This window comes from Pleurodeles waltl, chromosome 4_2 (assembly GCF_031143425.1).
Source record: "Pleurodeles waltl isolate 20211129_DDA chromosome 4_2, aPleWal1.hap1.20221129, whole genome shotgun sequence".
In the NCBI taxonomy this organism is placed as follows: domain Eukaryota; kingdom Metazoa; phylum Chordata; class Amphibia; order Caudata; family Salamandridae; genus Pleurodeles; species Pleurodeles waltl.
This window is the reverse complement of record NC_090443.1, coordinates 981,576,905-981,596,057: the sequence shown is the minus strand read 5'-3', so window position 1 is coordinate 981,596,057 and position 19,153 is coordinate 981,576,905. Positions and strand designations below refer to the sequence as shown.

The 19,153-nt window shown below is 45.8% G+C and overlaps 1 protein-coding gene across 2 annotated transcripts in view; it reads right to left on the bottom strand.

The window, feature by feature from the left end:
* EIF2B3 (eukaryotic translation initiation factor 2B subunit gamma) overlaps positions 1-19,153 on the bottom strand; it is a 295,364-nt gene that overhangs the window by 43,687 nt on the left and 232,524 nt on the right. For both annotated transcript variants that reach the window (XM_069232821.1, XM_069232822.1), the window contains exon 10: positions 18,221-18,369. In XM_069232821.1, the coding sequence (XP_069088922.1) occupies positions 18,221-18,369 (149 nt within the window). The remainder of the gene's footprint in view (positions 1-18,220; positions 18,370-19,153) is intronic.

The window sequence follows — 19,153 nt, the reverse complement described above, 5'->3', positions numbered from 1 at the left end:
CCGATGATAGCCGGGTGCAGAAACTTCACTGTGCCCGTGTTGTGGATGCATCAAGTTGGAGACAGCCCCAGTCATACCTGCTGTGAGAAGCATCATTCTACACAAAATCTGCATGTGGAAACCATCCTGAGGAGTATACGTGAAAGAAGAACCAATCCTAACAGGCTCTACAATTTGAGACAATCGATCGACAACCCATCTAGAAGATGTCTATAAATGTGAGACCCAAACCACCCAACACTGTTTCAGTTCAGTACTGAGTTCCCAAAGGACTACTGGGGCTGTTGTCTGCCTGACAGCCAGTCTCCCATAAGTTAGAGAGCATCACCAGAAGTGCACATTTTCTGTTGTAAGGGCTGTGGATCTGCCTGAAGTACCCAGAATCCTGCCTGCCTGCTGAGAGAAGGAAGGAGTCTGCCAGGTCCTGCAGGAAGAGAGCCTGTTCAGGAGAGAGGCCCAGCGTATCCTCAGGACTGAGTGGCACCAAGAGAGAGCTGACTGCTCGAGATAGAGCTGGGAGAGACCCATGTGACAGAATATCTTCCTGGTCTCCCCCACTGGTTCCTGGCAGGAACTGCTCCACTGTACCTTAGACCGGATCGGCTACTGAAACTGCTATGATTACTGTAGGCCTGATCAAGGCTTCATTTACCTTTGTCCCTGTAGAAGACTGCAACTCTTTTGATCATTGTAAGCAAAATTGGGGATGCATCAACCTCTGGTCCGGTTGAGGGGTGCAACTGCTGTGATCATCGTAGGCCCAATCGAGGTTACATCTGCCGTGATCACTGCCTGGCCTTATTGGAGCTGCAGCTGCCATCAGCCCAGGAGTGACCACACCACTGTGATCCAAGGAGACCACCACGGCAGGGTCTGCACCTACAATGAAGCTGCAGAACCGCAGGAGTGAGTTTACAAGGCCTGGGGAGTGGTGCAGACCATACCTGGCTCATCTGGCAGCGTTGAGGAATCCTCGCTCACTGCAGCCTCATCATCAGACATACGTATGGGTTGATGATGAGGACTGTTGAGAAGAGCAGACAATAACTTATCGGATACAACACAACAGGAGGAATACTCAAAACAATCTTTAACATAGTGAATATTTGAGTGTCGGAAGACTAAGAGACTGGAACTGAGTTTGACTCACCCAGACGGGGGAAACCAAACAGAGAGGGGCCACTTGAGAGGGGGTAATAATAAAGGGGAATCAGGGCTGTAGCATCAGGAATGTTGATCTCCTGGAACTCTATCTTGGATAACAAATTGGACTATGCGGTCTTAGTTCAATTGTGTGATTTAAAGTATTTTCTTCTCCTGAAAAGACAAGTATTGACCCTGTGACTGCTTGCCCCACTACACTGAGAGTCAAGTAGGGAAAGGCTTGTACTGATCCCAGTTGGCAAAGCTATAGTAAGAAAGGCCCTGGAACTCTAGTGGGAACCAATCTCAGCCGCCATAGGTGGGGGCCAGTAGCCTGCGTCTGCCTGTTGGACCCTGAGTGAGGCCAATCAGTCCTAAAGAGATACCTTACCATAGGGCAGCAGCCTTAGCAAATGTTGACTGAGTGACACTGTGCAGTGATTGCCACCTGACTCTTGGCACCATATGTCTGCCACATAAATGTCATATGTACAGTATTACTCTGTCTGCTAGAAGTATCATTACTTATGTAAAAGCACTGGCTGGACATTTATTGACATCTAATACATGTTTGATTGAGTTTCTACTCTATATCACCTGCCTGAGTAAGACTTAAACTATTCGACTGCACTGCTCTGAGAGTCAAGGGCCAAAGGTGTGTATTTGGTGCTGAGTTTTGGGTCCATCAGTAGTGTAAAAGGCTCTCATTGTTACAATTAGAGCCCAGTAGCTCATAGTTTTTCTTTGACTCTACTTCACAAGCAAACACATAATCTACAGCCTTTCCCCCTCCTCCATCTAGGCTCACATGGTGAACTGATTCAGTCCAGCAGAAACCTTTTTGCTGGAACATTATTTCCTACCAGCAGTCAGTGAAACTGGGACTATCCCAATGCAGTGCACTTCCCTGGCTGTCACAAGGAAAAGATTATTATAATTACAAAACTAATTTATTAGTGTATCTTGCCCCAAAACCATGCTCTAATTTAGGAAAGTGTTTGGGACATAAATCTTAGGAAAACACCGTAACACAAACGACAAATGTGACAGGTAATACCTACGAGCCTCAAACGCACTCCCATCTGCTACCCGAGACCAAGGGTGCAAATGAGTTGAGTGCAGTACACTGGACACTCTAGGGCTACTGAGGGCATCCTGAAACTCACTGCATGTTAGCTCCATTGGGGGAGGCGAGGGAGCAATCAGCAACATGAGAATACTTTTCTATAGCAATATGTTTGTTTTAAAATGCAGCATTGTCATAAATAGATTCAGTAGGATGTGCTTCAAGTTTAACATTTTCGACTAAGATGTACACAATATTGAAAATGTCACTTACCCAGTGTACATCTGTTCGTGGCATCAGTCGCAGTAGATTCGCATGTTGTGCAATAGCTCGCCATCTGGTGTTGGGCCGGAGTGTTACAAGTTGTTTTTCTTCGAAGAAGTCTTTCGAGTCACGGGACCGAGTGACTCCTCCTTTTGTCTCCATTGCGCATGGGCGTCGACTCCATCTTCGATTGTTTTTCCCCGCAGAGGGTGAGGTAGGAGTTGAATTGTAGTAATAGTGCCCATGCAATGGAGTGACTAAGTATGCACCTATTTAAGGTTGAGATGACACATATATAAATAATTGAAGGTAACTTCCAAACTGCTACAGGCTCCCGGGGAGGCGGGTGGGCACATGCGAATCTACTGCGACTGATGCCACGAACAGATGTACACTGGGTAAGTGACATTTTCAGTTCGATGGCATCTGTCGCTGTAGATACGCATGTTCTGCATAGACTAGTAAGCAGTTATTTCCCCAAAAGCGGTGGATCAGCCTGTAGGAGTGGAAGTAGTCTGAAATAATGTTCTTAATACAGCTTGACCTACTGTGGCTTGTTGTGCGGATAACACGTCTACACAGTAGTGCTTGGTGAATGTGTGAGGCGTAGACCATGTGGCTGCCTTACATATTTCTTGCATTGGGATGTTTCCTAGAAAGGCCATGGTAGCACCTTTTTTTCTGGTTGAGTGTGCCCTTGGTGTAATGGGCAGCTGTCGTTTAGCTTTAAGGTAGCAGATTTGGATGCATTTAACTATCCATCTGGCTATACCTTGTTTTGAAATTGGGTTTCCTGCATGAGGTTTTTGAAATGCAATAAAGAGTTGTTTAGTCTTTCTGATGTTTTTTGTTCTGTCAATGTAATACATCAATGCTCTTTTGACATCTAATGTATGTAGTGCCCTTTCAGCTACGGTATCTGGCTGTGGAAAGAACACTGGAAGTTCCACTGTTTGATTTAGATGGAACGGTGAAATAACCTTTGGCAAAAATTTAGGATTGGTCCTTAGGACGACTTTATTTTTGTGTAGTTGTATAAAAGGTTCCTGTATTGTAAACGCCTGAATCTCGCTTACTCTTCTTAGGGAAGTAATGGCGATGAGAAATGCCACCTTCCAGGTTAGGAACTGTATGTCGCAGGAGTGCATGGGTTCAAAAGGTGGACCCATAAGTCTAGTTAGGACAACATTTAGGTTCCATGAAGGAACAGGTAGTGTTCTTGGTGGTATAATTCTCCTAAGGCCCTCCATGAATGCTTTAATGACTGGTATCTTATATAGGGAAGTTGAATAGGTAGTCTGCAGGTATGCAGATATTGCTGCAAGGTGTATTTTAATGGAAGAGAAAGCTAGGTTAGATTTTTGTAAGTGAAGCAAGTAACCCACTACATGTTCTGGAGTTGTGTGTAATGGTTGTATTTGATTAATATGGCAGTAGCAAACAAACCTCTTCCATTTACTTGCATAGCAGTGCCTGGTGGATGGCCTTCTGGCTTGTTTTATGACTTCCATACATTCTTGGGTAAGTTGTAAGTGCCCGAATTCTAGGATTTCAGGAGCCAGATTGCTAGATTCAGCGATGCTGGATCTGGGTGTCTGATCTTTTGGTTGTGCTGTGTCAACAGATCTGGCCTGTTGGGCAATTTGATGCAGGGTACCACTGATAGGTCTAGCAGCGTTGTGTACCAGGGTTGCCTTGCCCAAGTTGGTGCTATCAATATGAGTTTGAGTTTGCTTTGACTGAGTTTGTTTACCAGGTAAGGAAGGAGAGGGAGAGGAGGAAAAGCGTAAGCAAATATCCCTGACCAGTTCATCCATAGGGCATTGCCTTGGGATTGTTTGTGTGGGTATCTGGATGCGAAGTTTTGGCATTTTGCGTTCTCCCTTGTCGCAAACAAGTCTATCTGAGGTGTTCCCCAGAGTTTGAAATAAGTGTTCAGAATTTGGGGGTGAATTTCCCATTCGTGGACCTGTTGATGATCTCGAGAGAGATTGTCTGCGAGTTGATTTTGGATCCCTGGTATAAACTGTGCTATTAGGCGAATTTGGTTGTGAATTGCCCAATGCCAAATTTTTTGTGCTAGCAGGCTTAACTGCGTGGAGTGCGTCCCCCCCTGCTTGTTTAGATAATACATTGTTGTCATGTTGTCTGTTTTGACGAGAATGTATTTGTGAACTATTATTGGTTGGAAAGCTTTTAGTGCTTGAAAAACTGCTAGAAGTTCTAGGTGATTGATATGCAGTTTTGTTTGATGTACGTTCCATTGTCCTTGTATGCTGTGTTGATCGAGGTGTGCTCCCCACCCTGTCATGGAAGCATCTGTTGTTATTACGTATTGTGGCACTGGGTCTTGGAAAGGCCGCCCCTTGTTTAAATTTATGTTGTTCCACCACAGAAGCGAGAGGTAAGTTTGGCGGTCTATTAACACCAGATCTAGAAGGTGACCCTGTGCTTGAGACCACTGTGATGCTAGGCATTGTTGTAAGGGCCTCATGTGCAGTCTTGCGTTTGGGACAATGGCTATGCATGAAGACATCATGCCTAGGAGTTGTAATACCATCTTTGCCTGTATCTTTTGTGTTGGATACATGCGTTGTATGATGGTGTTGAAATTTAGAATTCTTTGTGGACTTGGAGTGGCTACTCCCTTTGATGTGTCTATTATGGCTCCTAGGTATTGTTGTACCTTGCGCGGCAGAATGTTGGATTTTGTAAAGTTGACGGTGAACCCGAGTTTGAAGAGGGTTTGTATGATCTGATTTGTGTGATTTGAGCACTGTATGAACGAATGGGCCTTGATTAGCCAGTCGTCCAAATATGGGAACACATGTATTTGCTGCCTTCTTATGTGTGCAGCGACTACCGCTAAACATTTGGTAAAGACTCTTGGTGCGGTTGTTAATCCGAAAGGCAGTACCTTGAATTGGTAATGTATTCCTTTGAATACAAACCTTAGGTATTTCCTGTGCGATGGGTGTATTGGTATATGGAAATAAGCATCCTTGAGGTCTAAAGTTGCCATGTAGTCGTGTAGTTTTAGCAATGGCAATACTTCTTGTAGTGTGACCATGTGGAAGTGGTCTGATTTGATGAAAGTGTTGACTACTCTGAGGTCTAGGATTGGTCTCAGTGTTTTGTCCTTCTTTGGTATCAGAAAGTACAGTGAGTAAACTCCTGTGTTTATTTGTGTGTTTGGCACTAATTCGATTGCATTTTTTTGCAATAGTGCCTGCACTTCTATCTCCAGGAGATTGGAATGGTGTGTTGTTAAATTTTGTGCTTTTGGTGGTATGTTTGGAGGGAATTGTAGAAATTCTATGCAATAACCATGTTGGATAATTGCTAGAACCCAAGTGTCTGTAGTGATTTTCTCCCATGCTTTGTAATAATGACCTATTCTTCCCCCCACTGGTGTTGTGTGGAGGGGGTGAGTGACATGTGAGTCACTGTTTAGTAGTAGGGGTTTTGGGGCTTTGAAATCTTCCTCTATTTCTAGGGAATTGCCCTCCTCTATATTGTCCCCGAAAACCTCCTCTATACTGTCCCTGGTAACTGGACGGTGTGGCTTGTGAGGTGCTGGCTTGTGTGCTTTGACCCCGAAACCCCCCTCGAAAGGGCGTTTTACGGAATGTGCTGTAATTCCCTCTGCTCTGCGGGGAGTAGAGTGCGCCCATGGCTTTGGCAGTGTCCGTATGTTTTTTGAGTTTCTCAATCGCTGTGTCCACTTCTGGACCGAACAGTTCTTTTTCATTAAAAGGCATATTGAGAACTGCTTGTTGAATCTCTGGTTTAAATCCAGACGTTCGGAGCCAGGCATGCCTTCTGATAGTTACAGATGTATTAATTGTCCGTGCAGCTGTATCTGCAGCGTCCATGGAGGAGCGTATCTGGTTGTTGGAGATGGTCTGTCCCTCCTCAACCACTTGTTTTGCCCTATTTTGTAAGTCCTTGGGCAGATGTTCAATGAGATGTTGCATCTCGTCCCAGTGGGCTCTGTCATAGCGCGCAAGTAGTGCCTGGGAGTTCGCGATGCGCCACTGGTTTGCAGCTTGTGCTGCGACTCTTTTACCAGCTGCATCGAACTTGCGGCTTTCTTTATCTGGGGGTGGTGCATCTCCAGATGTGTGAGAGTTGGCCCTTTTCCTAGCTGCTCCTACAACGACAGAGTCTGGTGGCAGCTGTGTAGTGATGAAAACCGGGTCCGTAGGAGGCGCCTTATACTTTTTTTCCACCCTTGGTGTGATTGCTCTACTTTTGACCGGCTCCTTAAAGATGTCTTTTGCGTGCCGGAGCATACCAGGGAGCATAGGCAGGCTTTGGTATGAGCTGTGGGTGGAGGAGAGTGTGTTGAATAAGAAATCATCCTCGACCTGTTCTGAGTGGAGGCTTACGTTGTGAAATTGTGCTGCTCTAGCCACCACTTGAGAGTACGCGGTGCTGTCTTCTGGTGGAGATGGCTTTGTAGGGTATGCCTCCGGACTGTTATCTGACACTGGGGCGTCGTATAGGTCCCATGCGTCCTGATCTTGGTCACCCTGGCTCATGGTGGTGTGAGCTGGGGAGTGTGATGGAGTTTGTGCTGGTGAAACGTTAATCACGGGCGGAGGAGAGGGTGGTGGGGTAACTCTTTTTACCACTTTTGGTTGTGGTGTTTGTTCCGTCTGGAACTCCAACCTTCTCTTTCTCCTAATGGGGGGAAGGGTGCTTATTTTTCCTGTCCCCTGCTGAATGAAGATACGCTTTTGCGTATGGTCCACATCAGTTGCTTGTAGCTCTTCCTCAAACCTATGCTTCTGTATTTGGGAGGTTAGCGAGTGCTCTTCTGTATAAGAGCCTGAAGCTGGGTCGCTTGCAGTTTGTTTCGGCATCGAAACTTTGTCTGCGTGTTTTTTCGGCTCCGAGGTGACTTTTTTCCTTTTCGGGGCCGAAACCTCTCGGCGTCGATCTGTTTCGGTGCCGCTGTCTCGGCGTCGAGCCGTGTCCACACCGGCATCTCGGTGTCGAGGCTTGTCTCCAGCACTTTCTCGGTCCCGAGAAGGCTGCGTGCCGGTGTCTCGACCGGAGTCGGACGATCTCGGCACTGTTTGGGCCTTTTTCGGTGCCGACGGTCGGTCACCGAATTTATGGGTCGAGCCATGGCCTGGTGGCAGTGGCGTCCCCTGGGCCTTGTAAATGTTCCTCTGAGTGGATTTCGACGTCTTACTCACGGTTTGTGTATCGTCGAATCCTTCGGAGTCTGAGTCTTGGATCGAGAAGGTACCTTCCTCTTCCTGTTCCTCGAACTCCCGTTGGGCTGTCGGTGCGGACGCCATCTGAAGTCTTCTGGCTCGACGGTCTCGGAGTGTTTTTCGGGACCGGAACGCACGACAGGCCTCGCAGGTGTCTTCGCTGTGCTCAGGTGACAGGCACAGGTTGCAGACCAAGTGTTGGTCTGTGTAGGGGTATTTATTGTGGCATTTGGGGCAGAAACGGAACGGGGTCCGTTCCATCGGCGTTCTTCAGCACGCGGTCGGGCCGACCAGGCCCCGACGGAGGATCGAAAAACTACCCCGAAGGGCACCGGAGCTCTTCGATCTTCGATGCGGTGTGGAATCTAAGTACGCCGATCCCGAACGCAACAATACCGACGAAAATCTTCCGAAATTAGCTAATTTTCCGTTCCGAAACTCGGAGCGACAGGAACACGTCCGAACCCGATGGCGGAAAAAAAACAATCGAAGATGGAGTCGACGCCCATGCGCAATGGAGACAAAAGGAGGAGTCACTCGGTCCCGTGACTCGAAAGACTTCTTCGAAGAAAAACAACTTGTAACACTCCGGCCCAACACCAGATGGCGAGCTATTGCAGAACATGCGTATCTACAGCGACAGATGCCATCGAACATTGTGTTCCAGTTCTTTATTAAGCACTGCCTTGCAGTTTCTTTACACAATAGCTGCTGGAAACTTGAGGACCCAGCTCACCAGAGGTCAACATATCATATTAATGCCAGAGGGTTCAGCTCTAACCAACATGACTTTGCATTCACAGATTTCCATCCAGGGATGGCCAATAAACACGCAGGGGCTTTCACCATGTAGCTACATTAAGAACATCAACAGTGTTGTAATTTACACCTTCTGCTCAAGGACCCATAGATCATTCTCCTTCCTATCCACAGTAAAACTTGCCAGGATTACAGGTATGCAAATAGATGTCTTGCTATCAGACCACTCCAACTGAGCTGACCATCAAGGGGGAAAGCTGCCTGACGGCGGGACTGTGGCAACTGAACTCACAGTGGCTAACGAAATCAGAGCTCAGGGAAAACCTTTGAGCAGAAACTGAACATTGGTGTTCCCAAAGATACTCTGGGAGTACTTCAAACTCATAATGCATAGGTGAGCGACTGGCTTCATATCGAAACTCAAACAAGATGGGCAGTAACGCATAGAAGCACAGTTCTCAAGGCACAGCTCCAATACCATAACAACAGGTGAAGTGAAATACTGACCCCCTTATAAACTTCCAAGCTACAATACTAACAAACCCTGATGCACGAAGCCTGGATGATACGTCAGGCATCCTAGTGAAGACTCTATGAACAAGGCCATTAACCGGGGAAACTGCTATACTAGCTCTGTTAGGGAGAAGACCAGAGTAATTCGAGGTCTCCAATACTATGGGAGACCCTTGGTAATAGACCCCCATGAAACAGCCCAAATGTTTGCAAACTATAATTACAGTTTATATGGTCTACAACAATAGGCCTACAGGATTTTCTAGATTGTGTCCCACGAGCCACACTTTCGGAAGAAGAAGGAAAAAAACCTGGTAAAGATCTCACAGTTGAGGAAGTCTGTGAGGCATAATATCACAATTACAAACCTGGAAAACACCACGTCCAAACAGATTCTTAGTGTGTCATTAATAAAAAAAAGTTACTTATCTTTGGTAATGATCTTTCTGGTGGATACTCTATATAACAGCACCTCACCTTCTGAATATTCTACAAAGCGCTAGACTGACTCTGGAACCTTTTCAGCAGTACCCCTGCAACCTGGTAGGTGGCATCTTGAGGTTCCACACTCACATCAATATGCTCTGGAAGTGACGTGCAGAGCCGCATATAGCTGTCACCTATGTGCGCTGATATCAGTTGCTTTGTAGTCTTTCCATACCCCCAGCTGCAGAGCCCATTATCAAACTGGTTGGGTGGCGTGCAGATCTCTACATTTGGGACCTTTTTAGTTGAAAAAAAAGAGTCCTGTTAACAGTATGGGGAGATGAGAAAGATGCCTTTAGAGTACCCCCACAAGTGCGAGGAGGGCCCCATGCTTACCCATACTGGAGGGGTTCCACTTAGCTCCTACTGATGTGAGTGTGGGTCTCTTAAGCATATCTTGTGGGGGGCTCATGTTTTATTACGCCACTAGTATCCACTAGAAAGATCGTTACCAAAGGTAAGTAATTTGTTCTTCTGATGGACCCTTTAACTGCAGATTCTCCACCTTCTGAATGGATTCCACGGCAGTACCCCCCAGGAGGTCGATGTGTGAACAGACTCAAACCCAAAAGTATTGAGGGACTGCGCAGGCTAAGTGTCCCTCTCAATGGACCTTGTTGTTCAGACAGTAGTTTATCATGAAAATATGGACTGATGCCCATTTAGCAGCCTGACAAATGTCCAGAGCAAACACTCCCCGTGCCACCGCAGTGGAAGCAGCCTTGGCTCTGGTGAAATGAATCCCCAAGCCTTCTGAGGGCTGTTTCTTAGCCACTGCATAGCAGATTTAGATGCAGAGCACTATTCAGTGTGGGATAGTCTTTTCGGTACTACTTTGTTCTTCTTTGCCCCCAGCAAATTTTAAAAAAAGAGCTGATTGTCAAAGTTGCATGTTACGGTCAATGCAGAAATTTAGGGATCGTTTAGGATCCAGCAGATCAAGTCTTTCCTCCTTCTTAGAGGGGTGAGGTGGAGGGAAGAAAGGTGATTGTTTGCCCAACATGAAAAGGAGTGACGACTTTAAGTAGAAAAAGCAGCTCACATTCTTAGCACTAGCTTGTCCAGAAAGAATGTCATGTGCGGCGGGAAAAAAGTCGGACAGAGAAAGCTTGTAGCTTATTTACAGCACCACGCCAATGTCATGGCAACGAGGAAACAGTCTTTAGAGTGAGGAGCCAAATTGGAAGCTGTACAGTAGCTCAAAAGTCTACATATCAGGAATATGAGAGGAATTCAAGTCCCACTGAGGTATGATGGAAGGTGTAGATGGGAAAAAATGCTGCAACCTTTTAAAAACGCATCACAACAAGTGACTTAAATAATGAAGGTTGACCCGGCAACTGTGGAAAAAAAAAGCAGAAAACGCAGACAAACCTTTAACTGTGCCCAAAGCAAGTCCTTGCTTGGCTAGGGACAGCACGTAAAGCAATGCTTCAGATAACTTGGCTGGCAGTGGGACAATCTGCTCCGTGCCACAGCAAACCACAATCTTGTCCCAATGGCAGGCATATACTGATTACATGAAAGGATATCTTGCTGCCAAGATGACATCTGCAAACTTCGGGAGGAAGACTGAAGGCAGTCAATTGTCGCAGCTGAATCTCCAAGAACAGAGATGAAGATGGTGCACAACCCTGCCCTGCTGCTGTGACAGAAGATCCTCCCAAAGTGGCAGCCTGATCGGAGGATAGACGCTCATGAGCTCTGGGTACCACAATGTTCTTGTCCTTTCCTGTGCCACTCAGATGACCTGGGGAGGGGCGTGCCTCGTCTTCTTCAGAGCTTGGGGAAGGACAGACCGCGCAGGAAGGCATACAACAGTCCAGAGCTCTACTGTAGGTGGAATGAGCCTCAAAGGGAGAGCTGCAGTTAAACTCCAGCCCACAGAATTGTTGTCAATGTGCATTCTCTGTGGTAGCGTACAGCTCAAGACACGTTTATCCCCATTCACAAAAGAGATGCTGCACCATTTATGGGATCTGCCATTCATGGTCCTCTATGCACCTGAGGCTGAATTCGTCCATCCTGACGTTTAAAGATTCCGCCAGGAGGTGCGCCACTAGAAAAATCCCCAGGTGAGCCAGCCACTTCCAGAGATGTAGCGCCTTCTGACACAGAGCCAAAGACCTCCAGCCCGCCCTGCTTATTGCATTATGACATGTCAGTAGTGTTGTCTGTGAGCACCTGTACTTGTGATGGTGGGCAGGAAGGCTTTCTACGCCATGCAAACAGTTATCAACTCCAGCAGTTTGCTAAGGAGCCAGGCCCTCCACAGGAGACCACATTCCTCTCATCTCCACCTATCCCAGATGGCCTCCCAAACTCAGAACGAGACATTTGTCACCACTTTCAGCTCTTGAAGGGGTAAGGAGAGGGTCTGCGATTGACCAAATCACAGTCCAGCTACCACCACTGCACGTCTTTTGCAGTCTATTCCAAAATATGAACCAGATTGAAGAGATCCCCTGGTGCGGTGCCCACTGGGATTTCAGATCCCACTGTAGTGCCCATATATGCCATCTAGCATATTCACCCAGCAGGATGCAGGAGGTCACTATTCACAGTAGTCTCATTGTCATCCTCAATGAAATCCAGGGCAGAAGCTGAAACTTCGGGATTATAGCCTAAATGTTGCAGACTCTTCAATTTGATGGGGCAGGCACGAAACTGAACATGTCCAAAATAGTTCTGATGAATGGGAGGGTCTGTGAAGGAGTCAGGTGTGACTTTAGGATGTTTTTAGTGAATCCCAATAATTTTAGAAGGTTCGCCATAGTTTGGAGGTCGGTGACGAATGCCTGAGGAGAGCTCGCCTTCAGCCACTAGTCATCAAGGTAGGCGAAGACTGGGACCCATGAACTGATGTGATGCGACCACTGCCATCACTTTGTGAACACGCATGGTGAGGCCGGAGGGGAGCACTGCAAGCTGAAAATGCACACCATGGGTACATGTTGTCATGGCCCAAGGTGTTCAATGAGAACCTTATCAAAGGTTTCTCCAACAGATAAGCCATATCCAGCCTATGGCACACTTTAAGGGATGACTGCCTCAGTGCGTGTGTGTTAGGCAAAGGTGTCCACATTCCTACTGATCTCATCAAAGAATGCACAGCTTTAATTTCATCGATCCTATCAAGCATAGCCCTGGCTCACTTCCTTTTGCTAACAAGAATTTCATCCCAACATAACTTAAAAGATTTTTGTTGGCTTTTCGTCAAGGGATAACTTGGTCAGGAACCTCAGGGTACGAGAGTTAGCCATAAAATACTATGACAAAAGGTTTAGTTCCCTCCTTATACTTTGCACCATGGTCTCTATAGGGAGGCTAAGTACACATCTGATAGCTCCACCCTCTACTGGAACTTCTTCCCCATACAGGGGAAATTTTACCTTTGTATAATTTCATAAACACCCCATTTGTAGCATAACTCGTGTCTTTACATGTTTTGTGTGGGCATCCCATTTGAGGCTCCTAGTAAGAAATCATGATCTTAGATTATTCTACATTTATTTTCAGATAATAAATTTTGCAGTATGCTTCAAGAGTTTCTAGATTCCTTTGCAGGCCTAAGGAAGTATAATCTAGGACAGGTATCTCCAAACAAGTAGATCAAAGACAATTTCAGAGTAGCTGCACCCTTGAGTTCATAAGCACAGGGTCACAGTTCCCTTTTTTCCCTTTTAAAGTTAAGGGAAGGCTGTGTTTATTTTACAATATTATCTCAGGCTGCAGATAGCAGGATCTGATGAGCAGTGCTGGAGTCAGATTTCTGACCTGAGGGCACAGAGGTGAAGAACTGAAGCACCAAGGCATTTAAATCTTAACTAAAAGTCCTTGTCCACTAGTTTGAGAACAAAATGAAGTTTCATTTTATATTGGAGAAAATTTAAATGAAGTGTTAAATTAATTATTACGCTAACTTTTCATTTTCATTTTGTCCCATTTCAAAGTGTCACATTACAAAGAACAGACTCTTTCTCCCAGTGGACAATAGATACTGTTATGTATGAATAGTTGAAAATTACAGTCATTTAAAAAAAAAAACAGAGAAATTTAAGGTGAAGAAAAATATTTATATGAAATATTGAGTCAATTATGTCTTAATTTTTTGTGAAGCATCTTTCTTTTCTCTAAATTCCTCCTATTTAAATTAATGGTTGTATTTTTCAGTTACAAATGTGGCACTCTGTCTACAGGCCACTGGGTGCAAGATGCCTGATGTTTGTAAATGTGACACTTTGAAATTTTTAAATTGTGGAAAATATTCCATATTATAAATATTTTTGCAGAACATTATTATGCACTTTAAAATTCTCCCATTAAAAAATGGCTGCCTGTTTTTGTTATACATATAATGGTTCCAGATATGGGGAAAGATAAGTCCTGTGCCACAAGTACATATGACACGGGCTCTTTCACCTATTTCCCATTCATATGCACACAAGACCAAGCTCACACTAGCACACATCAGCCATGTCAAAGCGCCCCAAGTCAAAAAGTATTTTGTTTCTGGATGTATGGACATTAGACTTAGCCAGTGAGCTGGGTGGGGAGTGTCTAGTAACACTGCACGAATGCCATTTTCACTGATCAGAAGTAGCTCTCAATACAGAAAAGGTTGGGGACCCCTGATCTAGGGGAATCAGGTCATCCGCATATAGATGACATGGGATATGTGCGGACTCTATCTTTAGTGAAACTGACTTAGTTGAAATCAAAACCGGGGGAGGGGGATTTCATTTCAGCCAGGAAACAACCATGGCATAAACCATTCTGAATTTGTATTTTCCTTGACTGACGCTGAGACTTAATCAACTGTCCCCGTACCCAATTTTCAGTCTGCAGAGTGTGTATCATACACAAAATATTGTGGGGATCCAGATACTCCGTTTATCCAAAAAACCTTCTCTGTGTCAAAGCCTCTGGTTTACTGCCAGCCTGGCTGCTGCATGACCCTTAGCACCCAGCACTGAGCTCCTACCCCACCTGGGCGACTGAGCTCCAACAGCAGCTCTTTCCTTGCCAGCACTGGAGGAGAAAGAAAAGTACTGCCAGCGTGAAAAGAGACCATAGGAAGCAAAAAGGGGTGAGAAAAAGTGAGTGAGAGAGAGAAGGCCAGAGAATACAGGCCAGAGAATACAAACCAGAGAGGGGCAATACATGACAGAAAGAAGCAAGAGAGAGGCGCTGATAAAACAGACACTGATGAATTATAGAAAGCGAGGGAAAGTGAAAAAAGAAATAGAAAGGCAGAAATAGAAAGCTGAAGGTAAGAGAGAGAGAGGGATAAACAATGAGAAGAAAAAGAAAATAATTTAATACATACCAGCTCGACTCCTGGGCAGGGGAAATAAATAAATCAAGGGGCGATGAAGGCAGGGCTAGGCTAGAAACGCGTTTGCCTTCAATGTCCATTGGGAATACCAAGAAGTAAGGTGACAGGTTAAGTAGTGTTGAGAAAACAAACTTTCATTTAGTTTTGAACTTTGAACATTATTAAGGACTGTAAAGATTGCTGCATTTAAACTTGGGGTTTGATCTTAGGATGGAACAAAAGGAAGTCTTATGGCGGCCAATGTTACAAATGATATGTCTATATAATTACATGTTATTAATAAGGAATATGCTAATTGCTAAGATAGGAGGCACAGAATATCAATGCCCATTCATTACTTTTCCAGTGACAAAAAGAGTCAAGAAGGGCCTAAGCTCATCGTAAGAAGAAAGTGCATAGTTCTGAAACTTGAAATAGTTATCGAACTCGTAGGGAGAAGTTGTGGAGATATAGCTAAGATACTCACCTCTTGCGGGTTTTAGTTTCAGGGATAATACTTCGGATCGCAGAATGCACACAGGTGGATACAGAGAGATACAGCTACCTTGTGTCCTTTCACTGTTAAGTTAGATGCAGGACGGTGACGGTAGGTGGCAAAGACACCGCTTATTGCCTTTAGGTGCCCACTTCGACCTGCAGACCTGTATATTCAGCAGCGGTAACAAGTCGAAGAGGTGGTATCTGGTTGTTTTCTCTTTTATCCCATTCCCTGTTCCTACTACTGGTTCTCATATTCTTGCTGTTTGGGGTCACAGTTTGAAGGTGCTGGGAACCGCAGGAGAGTCGCTTCTCTTGGATCCAGAGGTCAAGGCTAGTTCTTCTGGACAAACGTCTCCTCGTCAAAGAGATCACCCATCTTCAGTAACCTGCCTCCGGGAAGGAATCTGAGCTCCTCCACTGGGCACCAAGAAGGGCACAGTCTCACACAGATAGTGGGCATCATAGGCTGCGTATGGCCTGGCTTCCTCTTAACACCCTCCATCCCTTTCAGTGCGGTCCGTGTAGTGGTTAGCCACCGTGTACTGGCAATCACATACTCATCCCACCTCAGCGCATGTTACTGGCGGCCACACCTGACAAGTATGTGTGACCTCTAGGCAACAGCCCACACTGCTCTAACTGCAACCCACCCTCACCTACACGGTCTTCAACGTCTAACATAAGAAGTACTCCATAGATATCCACCCCAAAGGTGCAGAGTATAAATGACCCCCCTCTCCTTGGATAAAATCTACCCATCTCATAACATTTTAAAAGAGGTTGTGTATTGCAGACGCCGCCATGGATTCATGTTTCTTGTAAACAAGTGTGCAGGAATTAGGGGGGAAAGTGCTGCAAATGGTTCATGAGAACTCAAGTGCAATACCTATTAGTAAATTAACACTGTTTAAACTGTGTTTAGATCTCGCCTAAGACAGCTCATGCACTGTCTGTTGCAAGATATTTTGCTAGCTTACAGTGGGCTAAGAGCCCATCCAATGTATATCTTTAGCTGGCCTCTTTATCACTCTCATTTACTTGCTTCTTATTTGACAGCTGGGAGAGCTTCAGCTCCCCACTGAGTTTGTCTCGCCCCTGGAGCACGGACGCTTTACTGTAACCTTATACTGATCGTTTTTTTGTGCTACTTTTTACTTTTTAGTTAAGTACTATGTACATGTGTTTTCCATCTGTCTCTTTGGTGTGCTGCTCTGTTCCACACACCCTACGTCTCTGTATTTCTCTGACTCGCATTGTGCTTCTCTGACCCCATCTGCTTGTTGCTATGTCTCACGGGGTGCTTCTGTGCTTCCCCTCAACTCCGTCTCCATGTTTCTTTATCCTGACAGGCGCTTCTCTGCCCCCCACTCCCAGTCTCCATGTTGCACTGTCTCGCTGTGTGGTTCTGTGCTCCCCCGCTGCTTCCGTGTTGCTTAGTCTCGCCATGTGTTCCTTGTCCTTGTTGCTTACTCCCGCCAACGTCCCCTGATTTACTTCCCCACCTATTTCTCCTGCTATGCTTCCGCACCCCTCCCCAGCAGCTTTTCTTTTTTAGTAACCAATTCAACTCAGATCAGTAAATAAAAAAATAAGAAAAAAAACACCTGCGTCATTTTGTAGGTGCGCCTATAAAAGTAACACGGCGGCCCACATCAAAAGTTTTTACTTTAATTATTTAGCAATGCTGTGCAGCATGGCTAAAACCCACTGGAAAAGCCAATAGGCCCCAAAGGCGAGACCTACAGGCTGTGCCAATGCTTGCTTCAATAAGTGTCATGATAATCCTTTGTGAGACCACATATTTCAATATACTGTCTTATTTGAGGGCAATCTGTTATCAACACACTTGCATAATAAGGTAGACATCTTCCCCTCTTTACACGGCCATCCACAAAGGCTATTGCACCTTACAAGTGGCATTGGGTTCTCTATGCTACTACCTCATGTGAGAAGTCATCCCCAAGAAGGACTCAAGCGGTAGAAACACCATCAACACAAGCGCTTCATGAAACACCCCCTCAGCATAGAAGGTTGATCAAAAGAAAATGTCATTTATTGAAATAAATTTCTTGTACTAATTCATGCACCGCTGGTATTAGAAAAGCAGCTGATCTTTTGTGTACAGCCTGTTTACCCACACACTCCTCTGTTACAGCCTCCATGCAGAAGACCAACCACACACAGGTCGTTCTGCAGTGCCTCTGAATAGGAATCCAGACACACACAACTCTGCCAGTGCCCTGGCCAAACATTGTGTACACGCTTAAGCAGAATGTGTGCGCCTATGCGCCCACACACACTCAAAACCCAAGCCAAAACCCCTCATTTTTGGCAGGCAGTGCTTTTAAATTCAAATATACAGCAGCGCTATCAAGGCATCACAACCTCAGAAACATTCTCTGTGTATCCTGCCTCAAAGCTGGCAGCGCTAATGTGTAAGTCAGCTCAGGATAGCATAAAGCGCTATTTAAGCAAACAGGATACCAATGTTAAGACTACATAAGGGACACATCTGGCCGTCAGTGACAAAGTTGTGGTTATGACCCTGAGTGTACATCACGGGTATGGCAGTAGAGTGGTTGCAACCAATCTCTCGTGTTAATCTTCCCCAGACTCTTGGTGCCTCTCTGTCCCTGCCTTCCTCCATGTCAGCTGGCACTGCAACCTATGGTGATGTGCCGTAAGAACAGGAGTGGTACGAAATCATGGCCAGGTGCCCATGGACACCAATAACCTCCCAGGACCGCAGCACCACTTGCACATGACGGAACACACTGCAGCTCCTTCCAAAGCCATCACAAACTCTCTGTTCTGCACAAAAGATGTCATCTTTTGTGAGTGAAACTGACTGCACCAACTAAGTCAACAAAGACGCTATGGGGATTGTTCTGGCGACAGGATGCACCACATCTCACACATACACCTTGAGCCTGGCGGACATACCCTTCCTCGATGATGACCGAGTTCATGATGATGCAGTTGGTGATTTTCACCTTGTCCTTGATGCAACAGGAAGCACCCACCACAGACCTCTTGATGGACGTCTTCTCGCCAACTTGAGTGGAATGGCCAATGATGCTGTCTGATCCTATCTGTTGGTTCAGAAGTAACAATGTGGTTAAACACCCATGGCACAATTCTCTGTATTATGTTACTGCATAACACACACACACACACACACACACAGCCCCCCCGAGTACTCCACATACAAGAGATCGCTAGAGCACAGTTACACAGGATAACACATAAAAAATTATTTACAGCATCTAAAATCACGGTCGCTGCTAAGAAAAGCCAACTTTACATAGCCACCTAGGATGCCATTATCTAGGGGTACTCAACCTCCACGTACCCCCACAGGACCCTATACTCAGGCCAGCTCTCTCTCGCAGAAGTACCCCCAGCAGTAAAACCAGAACAGGAGGACGCTCGTTTTCCTACCTCGCAGCCACCGCCTGGAACGCCCCCCCGTCCCACTTCCCTCCCCAGCTTCACGAAGGAACTGAAGACATGGCTTTTTTAAGAACCACCTCACCGGTAAACGCTACACTCCGCCCCCCCCCTCACCCCAGCGCCTTGAGACCCTACCGGGTGAGTGGTTGCGCTATACAAGCACTGATTGATTGAGTGATACTATATCGGCTCTAGAGACCAGTGAAAATACAGAGCAATCCTGGCTTCCACACAGGAACTTTATTATCTGACCAGTGAATGAATCATGGGATCAGAATGGCTAAGCAACATTTAGCAAAGTTGTGAAGAACACCCAATCTAATCTGGCCTAAAGGGGTGAACCTGAATAATTTAAAAAAGTCAAATAATGCTCAAGCCCTGCTTCTCTAGAAGCACTGAAGCTCCCCAGATAAGGGCCCTCCC